Source organism: Leucoraja erinacea, chromosome 9 (genome assembly GCF_028641065.1).
Source record: "Leucoraja erinacea ecotype New England chromosome 9, Leri_hhj_1, whole genome shotgun sequence".
NCBI lineage: Eukaryota > Metazoa > Chordata > Chondrichthyes > Rajiformes > Rajidae > Leucoraja > Leucoraja erinaceus.
In genome coordinates this window covers 66186650-66204463 of record NC_073385.1, presented here as the reverse complement: position 1 = coordinate 66204463, position 17814 = coordinate 66186650, and the positions used below count along the sequence as shown (strand labels likewise).

At 46.3% G+C, this 17814-nt stretch overlaps 1 protein-coding gene across 2 annotated transcripts in view; it reads left to right on the top strand.

Annotated features, from left to right (window-relative positions):
* eif2ak4 (eukaryotic translation initiation factor 2 alpha kinase 4) overlaps positions 1–17814 on the top strand; it is a 123347-nt gene that overhangs the window by 27096 nt on the left and 78437 nt on the right. Inside the window, exons 12-15 of one of the 2 annotated variants that reach the window (XM_055641079.1) lie at positions 1237–1634; positions 4080–4152; positions 14451–14489; positions 17211–17309. In XM_055641079.1, the coding sequence (XP_055497054.1) occupies positions 1237–1634; positions 4080–4152; positions 14451–14489; positions 17211–17309 (609 nt within the window). The remainder of the gene's footprint in view (positions 1–1236; positions 1635–4079; positions 4153–14450; positions 14490–17210; positions 17310–17814) is intronic. The other variant, XM_055641080.1, reaches the window with a different exon arrangement.

Below are 17814 nucleotides of genomic sequence, written 5' to 3'. Positions count from 1 at the left end.
TATATATATATCACAAACAAATCTGCATCAGTGGTTCATGAAGGAAGGAACTGCAGATGCTGCTTTAAACCTAAGATAGACACAAACAGCTGGAGTAACTCAGTAGGTCAGGCAGCATCTGTGGAGAAAAGGAATAGGTGGCATTTCGGGTCGAGACCCTCCTTCAGAATTAGTCAGGGGAAAGGAAAATGAGAGATACGGACAGATGCAGAGAGATATAGAACAAATGAACGAAACAAATGCAAACATGTATGATCAAGGCAACAGTCCATTGTTGGCTGTGGGCCGGGTGAAAATGAGTTACAGACAATGAAACTCACCAGGACAACAGTGAAACTAGTACGATGACTAGGGTGGGGGAGGGGCGCAGAGAGAGGGGATACAAGGTTTACTTGAAGTTAGAGAACTCAATGTTCATACCGCTGGGGTGTAAGCTGCCCAAACAAAATGTGAGGTGCTGTTCCTCCAATTTGCACCGGGCCTCACTCTGACAGTGGAGGAGGCCCAGGTCAGAATGGGAGGGGGAGTTAAAGTGTTTAGCAACTGGGGGATCACGTAGGCCTAGGCGGACTGAGTGGAGAGGTTCAGCAAAAACAATCGTCCAATCTATGTTTGGTGTTGCCGATGTATAAGAACCCACACCTGGAACAGCGGATACACGTAGATGAGGTTGAAAGAGGTGCAAGTGAACCTTTGCCTCGCCTGAAAAGACTGTCGGGGTCCCTGGACAGAGTCGAGGGGGGAGGTATAGGGACAGGTGTTGCATCTCCTGTGGTTGCAGGGGAAAGTACCTGGGGAGTACCTTGTGGCTCCATTCTCCAAGGTAGGCAAAAGTGCTGGAGAAACTCAGTGGGTGCAGCAGCATCTATGGAGCGAAGGAAATAGGTAACGTTTGCACCCTAGTGGCATGAACATTGACTTCTCCAATTTCCGGTAGCCCTTGCTGTCTCCTCCCCTTCTCAGCTCTCCCTCAGTCCTCTGGCTCTTCCTCTTCCTTTCTCCTTTCTTGCCCCTCCCCCCCCCCCCTTCACCCTACATCAGTCTGAAGAAGGGTTTCGGCCCGAAACGTTGCCTATTTTCTTTGCTCCATAAATGCTGCTGCACCCGCTGAGTTTCTCCAGCACTTTTGTCTACCTTCGATTTTCCAGCATCTGCAGTTCCTTCTCAAAGACTCCATTCTTCAATTCTATATGATCTTGAGCCACGATGTAAATATCACGTTATGCTTCATTCTAGGTAAAGAATAAATTGGATGGTTGCTACTACGCCATTAAGCGCATTCTGGTCAATCCGAGCAGTAAGCAGTTCCGCAGGATAAAGGGTGAGGTGACACTGCTGTCACGCCTGAACCATGAGAACATTGTCAGGTACTACAACGCCTGGATCGAGAAACATGAAATCCAGCCTGCTCCGAGCACAACCGCCGAAAGCGCCCAGCAAACGGCGGAGCCGGGCCCCCCGAATAAATGGGGGTCATCGGATGATGTGGAAAAGAATGCCTCGCCCGCAGTTACGACCAGCTCGGTGGAGTGGAGCACGTCGCTTGAGAGATCGTCAAGCGCTAAGTGTGGCGACAGGGAGTCGAGTGATGAAGACGAGGAGGAGGAGGAGGATGTGTTCTGTGCATCTTTTCTGTGAGTACGATGAAAGGATGATCAGAATTTTTTTGTTGAGTCACTACGGGTGTCAGGGGTTATGGGGAGAAGGCAGGAGAATGGGGTTAGGAGGGAGAGATAGATCAGCCATGATTGAATGGTTGAGTGCACTCGATGGGCTGAATGGCCTAATTCTACTCCTATGACTTAGGACCGTATGACCTTATGAGAATGCCGTCATTCAATTTCAATTTTATTTTTAATATGTTTTATTGTTTATTTATTATTATTATTATTATTATTTTTTTTTTATGATACTGCCTGTAAGGGAAATTCATTTCGTTGTCTCAAATTGAGACAATGACAATAAATTTGAATACAATACAATACAATACAATAATAGATATTTTCTGTATTCCTGGTCCAGGACACAAAAGATAGTCAAATTGTTTTAGTTTAGTTTAGTTTAGAGAAGCAGCGCGGAAACAGGCCCTTCGGCCGACCAGCAATCCCCACCCTATACCCACCAGGGACAATTTCCATTTACACCAAGCCAATTAACCTACAAACCTGTACGTCTTTGGAGTGTGGGAGGAAACCGAAGATCTCGGAGAAAAACCCACGCAGGTCACAGGGAGAACGTACAAACTCCGTACAGACAGCACCCGTAGTCAGGATGGAACCCGGGTCTCTGGCGCTGCATTCACTGTAAGCCAGCAACTCTACCGCTGTGTCACCGTGCCACCAATTCACTTCAATACCAGAGGTTGAGGAGAGACCTGATAGAATATATTAAATTACGAGAGGCAGAGGTACAATAGACGGCCAGAACCTTTTTCCCAGGATAAATAAAAATATTAAATACTAGAAGGCATAGCCTGAAGATGAGAGGAGCGAAAGGAGTTGGCGTTGATTTCACACTGTGTGATGGGTGCCTGGAATGCACTGCCAGGAGTTGTGCTGGAGGCAGATACATTAGTAGTGTTTAAGAGGCATTTGAATAGGCGCGTGGATTTGCAGGGAATAGAGGGGTGTGAAATAATGTACTGGCAGGTAAGGATAGATAGATCAGCCATGATTAAATGGCGGAGTAGACTTGATGGGCCGAATGGCCTAATTCTACTCCTATCACTTGTGACCTTATGACTTTGTCTTACCACTCTGTTCGGCACTGACGTTGTGGGCAAAAGGGTTCGATCCTGTAAGAAGCCTTTTCCCTTTACCCTAAAGCTATGCGGCGTTGAAATGTCAAAGACCTTTAGGGTACACCTTCAAGGTGAGAGAGCAGAGTTTCTCGGGATGGCGGGGCTGTCATATGCTGAGAGAATGGAGCAGCTGGGCTTGTACACTCTGGAGTTTAGAAGGATGAGAGGGTATTCTTATTGAAACATATAAAATTGTTAAGGGTTTGGACATGCTAGAGGCAGGAAACATGTTCCCAATGTTGGTGGAGTCCAGAACCAGGGGCCACAGTTTAAGAATAAGGGGTAAGCCATTTAGAACTGAGACGAGGAAACACTTTTTCTCACAGAGAGTTGTGAGTCTGTGGAATTCTCTGCCTCAGAGGGCGGTGGAGGCCAGTTCCCTGGATACTTTTAAGAGAGAGCTAGATAGGGCTCTTAAAGATGGCGGACTCAGGGGATTTGGGGAGAAGGCAGGAACGGGGTACTGATTGGGGATGATCAGTCATGATCACATTGAATGGCGGTGCTGGCTCGAAGGGGCAAATGGCCTACTTGCGCCTATTGTCTATTGTCTATTAAAGTGGCTTTTAGATAAGCAAGTCGATATGCAGGGAATGGAGTGATACGGATCAAATGCAAAGGGAAGAGATAAGTTTATGTTGGTAGCATGTTCGGCACAGACATTGTGGACGGAAGGGCCTGTTCTCTACCGTTCAATGTTCTAACTAGTAAGACTTGTCTCCATTGTTCCAGCAGACAGAATTTGCTGCATCAGACTACATTTTATTAAGCGGGCAGGGGCAAGCTGGAAAGGCATTGTGGAGGCCTGTGGATCTTTCTCATGGGACCCTAATCAAGTCCTGGGGTGTAAATGGGCCTGGATTGAAATCATTACACCAATAACACCCCAAAAGCCCTTCATTTTCTCATATTCCCTTATGACAAAGAAAGAGGCTGTTCGCCCCATTGAGTCTATGCCAGTTCTCAGCACATTCAGTGATCCCCCACTTTTTTTTGTCTGAAGAAGGGTCTGGACCCGAAACGTCACCCATTCCTTCTCTCCAGGCATGCTTGTCTGTCCCACTGAGTTACTGCAGCATTTTGTGTCTATGGTTTAAACCAGCATTTGCAGTTCCTTCCTACACATATTTTCTTGGGGTAATCTATTTGCTCCTCATGTACCCATCAATGCCCCTCCGATTATAGTGCACAGATTCGTCTGCCCTAGGGCCTTATTTTTCCTCTTGTTTGCCAAGTTTGCTTGATGTTGTATATTGAATGCGCTCTTTGTTTTTTACAGGCAAGCCAATAGTGATTCAGACAGTGACATTGTCTTTGAGAATGGCGATGAAAACAGTGACATCATCACCACGGTAAGGGACTAGGCACGGTGGAGCAGCGGTAGAGTTCCTGCCTTACATCGCTTACAGCACCAGAGACCTAGGTTCGATCCCGACTACAGGTGCTGTCTGTACGCGGTTTGCACGTTCTCCCCGTGACCCGTGTGGCTTTTCTCCGGCCGTTCCGCTTTCACCCCACACTCCAAAGACGTACAGGTTTGCAGGTTAATTTGCTTGGTATAATTGTAAATTGTCCCTAGTGTGTGTAGGATAGTGTCAGTGTGCAGGGATCGCTGGTCGGTGCGGACTCGGTGGGCCGAAGGGCCTGTTTCCACTCTGTATCTCTAACCTAAACAAAATTAGAATGTTACCCAGGAATATTGTGTTTTGGTTAATAATAATAATAATAATAATAATAATAATAATAATAATAATAATAACTTTATTTATAAAGCACTTTAAACAACTGCAGTTGCCACAAAGTGCTGTACATGAGAACTCATGGCCAAGAAGTTATTACAAACCATTAAAAACCGTAAAACAAAGGACTATAAAACAGTAAAAATTAAAAGACATAAAAAGCACTAAAAACAGAAGCAATGTCTCAGCCAGTGTCGAAAGCCAGAGAATAAAAAAGAGTTTTTAGGGTGGATTTGAAGATGGACAGTGAGGGGGCAGTGAGGGGGCCTGTCTGATGTGCAACAGCAGAGTGCCGGAGCAGCAACAGAAAAGGCTCTATCCCCTCTGAGCTTCCGCTTAGACCTTGATACCTCAAGGAGCAGCTGATCAGCTGACCTGAGGCACCGGGCAGGAGCGTATGGGTGGAGCAGCTCAGAGAGGTAAGGCGGGGCGAGCCCATTCAACGATTTAAAAACAAATAAAAGAATTTTAAAAATGAACTCGAAAGTGCACTGGGAGCCAGTGAAGGGGGGCCAAAATTAAGAAGGAACTGCAGATGCTGGAAAATCAAAGGTAGACAAAAGTACCGGAGAAACTCAGCGGGTGCAGCAGCATCTATGGAGCGAAGGAAATAGGCAACATTTCAGGCCGAGACCCTTCTTCTATTTCCTTCGCTCCATAATTCTGCCGCATCAGCTGAATTTCTCCAGCACTTTTGGCTATCATATTGTGTTTCTGGTCAGCTTTGTTCAATTGCACCTCTAAGTCAGAAGGTAATGATAGACACTGCAGTACTCTGTTCCATCTAGATATGCTGCCCAGATTTAAATTTATTTCTTGTTGCTATCTTTGGCCGGCGACTGGATAACAACAACAACGACCAACACTTAAGATGTAGCAACAAAGAATTGCAAATGCCGGTTAATACACAAATGGAAACAAAGTGCTGGAGTAACTTAGTGGGTCAGGCAGCAACCCTGAGAACATGGATGGGTGATGTTTTGGGTTGAGACCCTTCTGCAGACTGAGGTCTGAGTTCTGAGGTTGGAGTGTCTGAGGGGATTAGGGAAGGGCCTGTCTCCACGTTGTAGGTCTCTGTAAGAATCTGCACCAATCTGAACATTAACAATACTCAATGACTTGGCCTCCACATCAGCCATCGAGCCATAGTGGCTGTGGGGGCCAAGTCATTGAGTTTTTTTAATGCGCAGATTAACAGATTCTCGATTAGTGTGGGTGTCTGGGGTGATGGGGAGAAGGCAGGAGAATGGGGTTGAAAGGGAAAGATAGATCAGCCATGATTGAATGGCGGCGTAGACTTGATGGGCCGAATGGCCTAATTCTGCTCCTATCACTTATGACCTTATGAACAATGCTTGTATGGCAGTACCATATTTTTGTTCAATTTCCATTCAGGTCTCTTGCAGGTCAAATTGTTGTTCGATTAACTCTTTCAACAGTTATATCTGGTGGGGCCTGCCCGCCCTTCACCATCATGGGAAATTGCTCATTTCCTTTACTTGCCAAGATGTTGCTTGAAAGGTTTTGTGGGGTCTTGAGTCGTGGACCTATTTACCAGGTGGGGATTGCCGCCGGAGCTGTTTGGGACCTCGAACCTGCTGGGGTCTCGAGTCGTTGACCTCAAGACGGCTCCTCAAGGGCCTGTCCCACTTGGGGCGTCATTTGTACATCCCAAAATCCTGGGCGCCGCGCACGATCGTGCGTCACCGCCTACGTCACCACGCACCATGCGCGCATCACGTGCGCAGCACGACGCACGCTTCGCACTTCGTGACACGTAAATGGTGGCCGATTGGGAAAGGGGGAGTTGCAGCGAGACCTGGGTGTCATGGTACACCAGTCATTGAAGGTAGGCATGCAGGTGCAGCAGGCAGTAAAGAAAGCGAATGGTATGTTAGCTTTCATAGCAAGAGGATTTGAGTATAGGAGCAGGGAGGTTCTACTGCAGTTGTACAGGGTCTTGGTGAGACCACACCTGGAGTATTGCGTACAGTTTTGGTCTCCAAATCTGAGGAAGGACATTATTGCCATAGAGGGAGTGCAGAGAACGTTCACCAGACTGATTCCTGGGATGTCAGGACTGTCTTATGAAGAAAGACTGGATAGACTTGGTTTATACTCTCTAGAATTTAGGAGATTGAGAGGGGATCTTATAGAAACTTACAAAATTCTTAAGGGGTTGGACAGGCTGGATGCAGGAAGATTGTTCCCGATGTTGGGGAAGTCCAGGACAAGGGGTCACAGCTTAAGGATAAGGGGGAAATCCTTTAAAACCAAGATGAGGAGAACTTTTTTCACACAGAGAGTGGTGAATCTCTGGAACTCTCTGCCACAGAGGGTAGTTGAGGCCAGTTCATTGGCTATATTTAAGAGGGAGTTAGATGTGGCCCTTGTGGCCAAGGGGATCAGAGGGTATGGAGAGAAGGCAGGTACGGGATACTGAGTTGGATGATCAGCCATGATCATATTGAATGGCGGTGCAGGCTCGAAGGGCCGAATGGCCTACTCCTGCACCTAATTTCTATGTTTCTATGATGTCGCATAAATACCGCGCAAATGACACCCAAGTGGGACAGGCCCTTCAGGCTGAGCTTCTTCAAAGATCACAAGGAGGAAGACCAGGGATCACAATGACCAAGGACCAAAGAGGAGTCCTAGGTGCGGTGTCCGATGTCCTCAGGGGTTATTCCTCCAGTGACCCTGCCAACTACGCCAAGATTGTAGGACGACTGAATTCTCAATGATTTGCCAACTCCAGAAGTAGCAATTCAAAACGTTTTATTCTGGCACAATGGCTGTATGGTATTAAAATATCTGCAGGTCTTAACTAAAAACTGAACTATCTTAGCTAACAAGACAAAGGAACTATGGAATTCAAACTAAAACACTAAGTCTACTCCACTAAAGACTGTACATAACTCACAACCAAATTTCAACTGACAGCTTTCACACAGAACACACTACTGAAAAACAGGCTTCCTTATGTATATAGGGTGATTAGGATGTACCAAGCACCTCCCGCATCGTGAAGGGATCATTAGTTTAGACTAGAGAGAAACGCGGAAACAGGCAGTACGTCATTGTTCACAGTTTAGTTTAGATATTCAGCACAGAAACAGGCCCTTTAGCCCACCAAGTCCGCCCAGCGATCATGTCCAGTTGACCAGCGATCCCCGCTGGAGTCTGAAGAAGGGTTTCGGCCCGAAACGTTGCCTATTTCCTTTGCTCCATAGATGCTGCTGCACTCGCTGAGTTTCTCCAGCACTTTTGTATACCAGCGATCCCCGCACACTTAAGTAGGTTTATTGGCCAAGTATTCACATACAAGGAATTTGCCTTGGTGCTCCGCCCACAAGTGACAACATGACATACAGTGACAGTTACGAATGACTCAGAAAACACTAAACATTAATAATAATAAAACATTAATGATAAAACACCATTGATCAAGCAATTTACACTTATACCAAGCCAATTAACCTACAAACTTGTGCATCTTTGGAGAGTGAGAGGAAACCAGAGATCCCGGAGAAAACCCACGTGGTCACGGGGAGAACGTACAAACTCCGTACAGCCAAGCACCCGTAGTCAGTATTGAACCTGGGTTTCTGGCGCTGTAAGGAAGCACCTCTACCGCCGCGCCACTGTGGCCATTCTATCAGTTGCATCTTGAGTTCACAAGCTGCCCTTTGTCAATGTGTTTAGCGAACCTATTCTCCAGCAGTTAATGATCTTTTTAACACAATTAACCCCATTAGTGCTCTGTGAGTCGCAACACCCAAAATATAAAGCTGGTTACCCAGGAAATAATTGTGCATGACATTTGGCTATTTGTACCTACTTTGTACTTAACCTTTTGTTTTGCAATAATCCTGTTTGCTTGTGACTTTGGTAGTTTCAGCCTGGAAGAGTTCTGCACTATTAAACTCCTGTCCCACTGTACGAGTTCATTCCAAGAGCTCTCCCGAGTTTGCCCTGATTCGAACTCGGAGATTTACGGTAATGTCCGCTCGTCGGTACTCGGGGCTCTCGTGGACATTTTTCATCATGTTGAAAAATCTTCACGAGTCTTCCCGTGCTTACCTGCCGTTAGCGAGTCTTCCCGAGTACCTGCCGTTAGCGTTACGAGCCGCTAAGAGACGTCCCCGAGCTCCGACGTACCCGCTACGTTCATTCTCCGTGCTTACCACGAGTTTGATTTTTTTTAAACTCGGGAGAGCTCTTGGAATGAACTCGTACCGTGGGACAGGGCTTTTAGATGATATTAATAGCACAATATCTTTTTCAGTTGACAATTTTAAGATGTTACTCAATATTACAGATAGTTCTGCTATAACACGTGATGAATTGGAGAATTACTCTGCATTATGTGGCCAGATTGGTCATAAGGCGACTTTGATCAGGAACTAGAGAAACATTTAAACATTAGTTTGGAAATTGAAAAATAAAATACCTTGGATTTAAAAGAAGGCAGACAAAAAACTGCTGGAGAAACTCAGCGGGTGAGTGAGGCAGCATCTATGGAGAGAAGGAATAGGCGACGTTTCGGGTTGAGACCTTTCTTCAGACTGATGTCGGGGGTGGGGGGGGGGGGTTCGGGAAAAAAGAGGCAGAGACAGTAGGCTTTGTGGGAGAGATGGAAAAGGAGAGGGGATGGAGAGGAAAAGCAAGGGCTATCTAAAATTAGAGAAGTCAATGTTCATACCGCTGCAGTGTAAACTACCTAAGCGAAATATGAGGTACTATATAATTCTGATCCTATCACTTATGAACTTATGAAAAGGTATAGGAGGGGAAGAAAGTCTGTTCTATACAACGTCCCCACAGTAAACAGACATCATTCTCTCTTAAGAACACAGCAGCTACTTCAACCATGTATGGCCACTGAAATGGACAAACAATCGCTGCTATTAACACTTTTGCTATGATACTCTATTAAAAAATGTATTGTGCAGTCTTTAGTATATTTAGCTTGGAGTAACAAAAATAAACTGGGAACATAGAACATTGCAGTGCAGGAACAGGTCCTTAGGCTCACGTTGTCTGTGCTGAACATAATACCAGGTAAACTAATCCTCCTTGACTGCATGCGAGCCATATCCGTCTATATCTAACCAGTTTCACAGTTCGTAAAGTCCCTGTCCCATGATGCGAATTCACCCCAGAGCTCTCTCGAGTTTAAAAACAAAAAAAAAAAATCAAACTCGTGGTACTTCATCACGAGTATTTTTCTACCCTTGGAAATTTTTCACACTGTTGAAAAAACTTCACGAGTTTCCGCGTTTCCCGAGTAGCTGCCGTTACCGTTACAAGCCGCTACGTGACATCCACGAGCTTCGTACATTCTACGTACTTACCACGAGTTTGATTTTTTTTTAAACTCAGGAGAGCTCTTGGGTGATCTTGGCAGGGGCTTTATGATAGATCTGTCTTGAGTTCACGCTGTCTATAGCCACCAATAAGCCAATCGGGGAAACACCTTGCGTGAGGTCATCTGTTGCCGGCCTGATTTGTTCTGGTATTTTTTTTTCCAGCTCCCCCTCCCCCCCGTTGCATTGAGTCTGAGCAAGTGTCTCGACCAGAAACTTCACCGATCCATTTTCTCCAGAGATGCTGCCTGAGCCCTGAGTTACTCCAGCATTTTTGTTCTATCATTCTGGTAAACCTCCTCTGCACTCTTTCTAAACCCCCCACACCCTTGCTGTGTCGGGGTGACCAGGATGGCACACAGCGCTCCGAATGCAGCCCCGCCAAAGCACAATAAAGCTACATCATGACTTCTCCATCTTAGATTCAATAAATCTTTGACTTTTCCAACTTGGCAGAAAAAGTTCTGTCTGTCTGCTCTAACCTTGCCTTTCATATTCTATAACTACAATCTTAATGCTCCAGGGAATAAAATCTAAGTTTGTCCAACCACTCCTTGCATCTAATACCCTCTAGTCCAGGCAGCATCCTGGTAAGACCGTACTAATTTGGGGGAAGGAAACAGTTTAGTTTAGTTTGGAGATAGTTTAGAGACACTCGGCCCACCAAGTCTGCACCAACCAGTGTTCCCCACACACTAATACTATCCAACACACACAGGGGACAATTTTTTACATTTACATCAAGCCAATTAACCAACAAGCCTGTACGTCTTTGGAGTGTGGGAGGAAAACGAAGATCTCGGAGAAAACCCACGTGGTCACAAGGAAAATGTGCAAACTCCGCACAGACAGCACCTGAAGCCATGATCAAACATAGAAACATAGAAACATAGAAATTAGGTGCAGGAGTAGGCCATTCGGCCCTTCGAGCCTGCACCTCCATTCAATATGATCATGGCTGATCATCCAACTCAGTATCCCGTACCTGCCTTCTCTCCATACCCTCTGATCCCCTTAGCCACAAGGGCCACATCTAACTCCCTCTTAAATATAGCCAATGAACTGGCCTCAACTACCCTCTGTGGCAGAGAGTTCCAGAGATTCTCCACTCTCTGTGTGAAAAAAGTTCTTCTCATCTTGGTTTTAAAGGATTTCCCCCTTATCCTTAAGCTGTGACCCCTTGTCCTGGACTTCCCCAACATCGGGAACAATCTTCCTGCATCTAGCCTGTCCAACCCCTTAAGAATTTTGTACGTTTCTATAAGATCCCCCCTCAATCTCCTAAATTCTAGAGTATAAACCAAGTCTATCCAGTCTTTCTTCATAAGACAGTCCTGACATCCCAGGAATCAGTCTGGTGAACCGTCTCTGCACTCCCTCTATGGTAATAATGTCCTTCCTCAGATTTGGAGACCAAAACTGTACGCAATACTCCAGGTGTGGTCTCACCAAGACCCTGTACAACTGCAGTAGAACCTCCCTGCTCCTGTACTCAAATCCTTTTGCAATGAAAGCTAACATACCATTCGCTTTCTTTACTGCCTGCTGCACCTGCATGCCTACCTTCAATGACTGGTGTACCATGACACCCAGGTCTCGCTGCATCTCCCCCTGGGTCTCTGGCGCTGTAAGGCAATAAATCTACCGATGTGCTGCCTAGGGGTTGTGTAGGGTCAGGGAACTGTACAGGGAAGATCACTGGGAGCAGTAGGATCCGTGATGATGCAGGATGATGGTGGTCTGATAGATGTAGGTGGACTCTTAACGATACCATAAAACTTTATTCATCCCCGGAGGGAAGTTGTTCTGCCAGCAGTCACAACACACAGCAAGGTACACAAAGACTTGAAATTAAAATTAAATCAAAAGTGAAAATAAAATGTAAAGGACAAGCAACTGTTGGCTGGCTGCCGTGTGCACATGACAGCACCTTCACCAGAACAAAGGAACAACACACACAGACTTATCCCCTGGGCAGGGGATTCTAAACTACAGTGTGTCCCTGCCCCCCCCCCCCCTCTCTCTTTGTTCTCCCACCTTCCATAATCTTATATATAAGAATCCCTCTCATCCTTCTAAATTCCAGAGTGTACAAGCCCAGCCGCTACATTCTATCAACACATGATAGTCCCGCCAGTGGTAGAGTTGCTACCTTACAGCGCCAGAGGCTCAGGTTCGTCCCGACTAGAGATGTTGTCTGTACGGAGTTTGTACGTTCTCCCTGTTACCAGCATGGTGTTCTCCGAGTCCAAAGACGTACAGGTTTGTAGGTTAATTGGCTTAGTATAAATGTAAAATTGTCCTTAAGATAAACACGAAAAACTGGAGTAACTCAGCGGGACAGGCAGCAGAGAAGGAATGGGTGACATTTCGGGTCGAGACCCTTAGTGTTAACTAGACTAAGTGGGACCCGTTGGGTCCCAGCATCACACGGGAGGGCTGGTCACCAACGCAATATTCCACTTCTCCACCAATTCCAATACTGCTCGCCAGTGGGGTGGGGGGGCTGTCTGTTGCGCTAGTATGGGTGTTGCGGGCCGAATGTACTGGTTTTCAGAGGGCTAGTATAGACATTGTGGGCCATATGGGTGCTTAGGCAGGCATCCAACTGTTGCAATGATTTTAAAAGCCAAGCCAAGGCAAACAATTGGGCTGCAGACACCCGACAACCAAAATTCATTTTGTGAACACAAACTTTTTAAAAAGGGCTGCAGCCACTTTACAGCCGCATCGAGGGGACTCACCGTTGAGTAGACGTGCGTTCAATGTTATTCGCAGCTCGGTGAGCCGTGACCCTCTCGCTTCCTGGTCTGGCAGAGACTGAGTGAGGCACGGCACTTCCTGGTTTTATAGTCCCTCCCCCTGCCGCCAGCGGGGGACAGCAGAGAGAATGGGTAATTTTGTAAAAACATTAATATCTCTCTCACTTTTCATCGACGGAAAAAATCCTCCGCACTCATACGGCGGAGGTGGGCTGAGCGAGGTGGCCAAAAATGACGGCCGTAGGTGGCGGCGTTCTCTCGGAAATCGCAGCACAGTCGGCCAAAAACGGTCAAGATCAGATATTTAGTAATATAGATGTGCGGGGCTCGCAGGTCGGTGCGGAAGTATCTCTAAAATTAGCAAAACTAAACTAAATTTTTGTGTTGTTTGTAAACGTACTAACCAACCCATCTGTATTTCTGTTGAAGTCATTGATAGATATCACAAACAACAGTTCTGATTCTGAAAGGTTCATTTTTAGCAAGAGTAATGGATTTACTTTCAGTCTTCATTTAGATCTCTCATTCTTGTAAGTTGCCTTTCACGTATTCCCAGACTGCTCTTGGCTTGTTGGCTGTAGTCGGTTGCTGGCAAAAGATGCCAAGCAGAGGGAATGTAGGAAGGAACTGCAGATGCTGATTTACATCGAAGATAGGCACAAAATGCTGGAGTAACTCAACGGGACAGGCAGCATCTCTGGAGAGAAGGAGTGGGTGATGTTTCTTCTCTGATGTTTCACCCATTCCTTCTTTCCAGAGATGCTACCTGAGTTACTCCAGCATTTTGTGTCTATCTTTGGTGTCGAGCAGAGTGCAGGAATGCATTGCTCTCTCTTGCCTCTATTGTATATATTACAGGTGCACAACCTTTTATCCGAAGATCCAAATAACGAAAACCTCCAAATAGCGGACAGTTTTTCGGTCCTTGAAGAAAGGTCCTTGAAAACGTTCACCGAGGGTGCACCGCAGAGGTGACAGCGGAACCTCCGGTTGGTCCTCGAAGAAAGGGGAACTAAATCCCCATTCATAAAAGAGAAGGTGAGGGTACATTGCGCGGGAGAGTAGGAATCCCAAGACAAAGTTGAGTGAGCGTTCGCCGAGGGTGGCCCGCAGAGGTGACAGCGGAACCTCCGGTCGGTCCTGGAAGAAAGGGGAACTAAATCCCCTTCATAAACGAGAAGTGGAGGGTATATTGCCCGGGAGGGTATATCGCCTACCTGGAAGAAACCGGACATTTTTTCCAGGATGTCATCTGCACACCAAAGCTCACGTTTCGCGCTAAACATGGCACGCCAAAGCTCACGTTTGGCGCCAAACGCACGTCGCCTCTGCTGCACACGGATATAAGAGTGTGAAAATGTCGCTTTAGGCCGCCTAAGGGCATGTAGCCCCGCTAGGGTGACATGAGTGCGAGAGGTGATTCAATGCTGCGGTCACATTTACAAATTCAGGAATTCATTCAACACACTGCATTTCATACAGACATTTATTCTGCAAGAAAAAACTACATTGAAGACTCAAACTCGCGACCGAGTAACTGCCGGGATCAAGGCGCAAACTCGCGACCTTGCGGATATGAGCCGAGCACTCTACCACTGAGCCAGCCATTAAAATCTACGCTAAAAAATTTCCATTCCGAAGGCCGACAAATTCCGAATTACGAAAAGTGTCTGGTCCCAAGGCTTTCGGATAAAAGGTTGTGCACCTGTATAGTTGGGATTCAGGTTCTGCTGTTTTCGCCTATTGGGCACCATGTTATAACACTGTCTCTGCTCTTTAGGACTTCCGATCCATTGACTTCTCATTCTCTTCTGAACTGGTATGTGTACATAGCAAGCACTGATGGCTTTGGTGGCTAAATGCTTGATATGCAAAACTAGATTGATGTGTGAGCTGTCTCCCTCATGATCAGATCCCAATGGCTTTCAGAAAGAAGGGCATCACATTTGTTCAGGATCACATGTGTGTGGAACCATACAGCAGAAGAGGAGACCATTCAGTGCCTTGGATCTGCGTTTGTTTTTTGAAATAACTATCTAATTTGTTCTATTTCATTTGCATTCCCTTCCTAGATGTATAATTTTCAACCTTTCAAGTGTATATTTTTGTTTAGCTTAGAGATACAGCTCGGAAACAGGCCCTTCGGCCCACCGAGTCCGCGCCGGCCAGCCATCCCCGCACACTTGCACTATCCTACACACACTAGGGACAATTTACAATTTTACCAATTAGCCTACAAACCTGTGCGTCTTTGGAGTGTGGGAGGAAACCGAAGCACCCCGAGAACAGGTCACGGGGAGAACGTACAAACTCCGTACAGACAGCACCCGTAGTCAGGATCAAACCAACCGTGCCTCCCAATTTCATAGAAACATAGAAAATAGGTGCAGGATGAGGCCATTCGGCCCTTCGAGCCAGCACCGCCATTTATTGTGATCATTGCTGATCGTCCACTATTAATAATCCGTGCCTGCCTTCTCCCCATATCCCTTGACTCCACTAGCCCCTAGAGCTCTATCTAACTCTCTCTTAAATACTTGCTAGAAACCTGGGTAAAAGTGCATTCAACCCATCTATTCTCGTGATTATATACACCGGCTTGTACTCGCTAGAATTTAGAAGATTACATAGAAACATAGAAACATAGAAATTAGGTGCAGAAATAGGCCATTCGGCCCTTCGAGCCTGCACCGCCATTCAATATGATCATGGCTGATCATCCAACTCAGTATCCCGTACCTGCCTTCTCTCCATACCCCTGATCCCTTAGCCACAAGGGCCACATCTAACTCCCTCTTAAAATATAGCCAATGAACTGGCCTCAACTACCCTCTGTGGCAGAGAGTTCCAGAGATTCACCACTCTCTGTGTGAAAAAAGTTCTTCTCATCTCGGTTTTAAAGGATTTCCCCTTTATCCTTAAGCTGTGACCCCTTGTCCTGGACTTCCCCAACATCGGGAACAATCTTCCTGCATCTAGCCTGTCCAACCCCTTAAGAATTTTGTAAGTTTCTATAAGATCCCCTCTCAATCTTCTAAATTCTAGAGAGTATAAACCAAAGATTGAGGGAGGATCTTATACAAACTTACAAAATTCTTAAGGGGTTGGACAGGCTAGATGCAGGAAGATTGTTCCCGATGTTGGGGAAGTCCAGAACAAGGGGTCACAGTTTAAGGATAAGGGGAAAATCTTTTAGGACCGAGATGAGGAAAACATTTTTCACAGATAGAGTGGTGAATCTCTGGAATTCTCTGCCACAGAAGGTAGTTGAGGCCAGTTCATTGGCTATATTTAAGAGGGAGTTAGATGTGGCCCTTGTGGCTAAAGGGATCAGGGGGTATGGAGAGAAGGCAGGTACAGGATACTGAGTTGGATGATCAGCCATGATCATATTGAATAGTGGTGCAGGCTCGAAGGGCTGAATGGCCTACTCCTGCACCTATTTTCTATGTCTATGTTAAATCCATCCAGTGATTTGGCCTTCACTGCCCTCTGTGGCAGGGAATTCCACAAATTCACAACTCTCTGGGTGAAAAAGTTTTTTCTCACCTCAGTCATAAATGGCCTCCCCTTTATTCTAAGACTGTGGCCCCTTGTTCTGGACTCGCCCAACATTGGGAAAATGTTTCCTGCATCTAGCTTGTCCAGTCCTTTTATAATTTTATATGTTTCTATAAGATTCCCCCTCATCCTTCTAAACTCCAGTGAATACAAGCCTAGTCTTTTCAATCTTTCCTCATATGACAGTCCCGCCATCCCAGGGATCAATCTTGTGAACCTACGCAGCACGGCCTCAATCACAAGGATGTCCTAAAACTGTAAGACGGGGAGAAGGAACTTTTTTTCTCAGCCAGTTTTTAGTCTTTGGATCACTCTTCTTCAAAGGGCAGTGGGAGCAGTGGCTTTGACTTTTTTTTAAAGACAAAGATAAATAGAATGAATAAGAAAGTGCCTGGGGAAGTTGGAATATGGAGTTGAAGTTACAGCCAGGCAGTACGGGTTGGCAGGGCCGAACGGCCTACTCTGACCTTCTATGTTTGAATTCTCAAGATCATAAGGAATAGTAGTAGAATTAAGCTATTCTTTCGGACAGTGCGGGATTTCCGGAGCCCCGCGCGATGTCGTGACCAGCCCCGCACAACTTCATACGCCTCCGTGCTTGGAAGTGGAACCGGCCCTGCGCAGCCGTACGTCTCAAGCGACCACATTTGGTCGCGTTAGACGCATGCAATAGCATGCTGGTGGGACAGGCCCTTTAGTGTGCGGGGATCGCTGGTCGGTGAGGACTCGGTGGGCCGAAAGGCCTGTTTCTGCGCTGGATCTCCAAACTAAACTAAACACAATATTGCTTTGCTAAGATTTTTGAGCGGCTGCTGACTTGGCAACAATTCTACCAGAGGTCGACTTAAGTATGTTTATTTCTTAGCAAATATGTGCTTTTTTCTGATGCTAACAACAGCGTGTGTTCTGATTTTGCTAACACCTCGGACTGCTTGACTTGCAATGTGATAATCTATTGTGCTTATCTGTTAACCTACAGAGCAGTGAAGCCACAAGTAAGAAGGATCCAAACAATGAGAAAGTAGCGAAAGCAGAGACTGTGCCAGCACCACAAATTGTGCACTATTTGTACATTCAGGTAACTATTCTATATTGGAGGAACAGCACCTCATACTTTGCCTGGGTAGCTGACACGCCAGTGGTATGAATATTGAAGATATTCACAAAAAGCTGGAGTAACTCAGCGGGACAGGCAGCATCTCTGGAGAGAAGGAATGGGTGACGTTTTGGGTCGAGGCCCTTCCCTTGATTTCTCTAACTCTATCATTCTCCGTCCTTGCCCCATTCCATGGTCGTACCATTTTCGAAGTCATCTTGTTGAGTCACGGTGGCGCAGCGGTAGAGTTGCTACCTTATAGCGAATGCAGCGCCGAAGACCTGGGTTCGATCCGGTGGCTGTTTGTACGGAGTTTGTACGTTCTCCCCGTGACCTGCGTGCGTTTTCTTTGAGATCTTCCGTTTCCTCCCACACTCCAAAGGCGTACAGTTTTGTAGGCTAATTGGCTTGGTAAATGTAAAAATTGTCCCTAGTGGGTGTAGGATAGTGTTAATGTGCGGGGATCGCTGGTTGAAACAGATTCCGC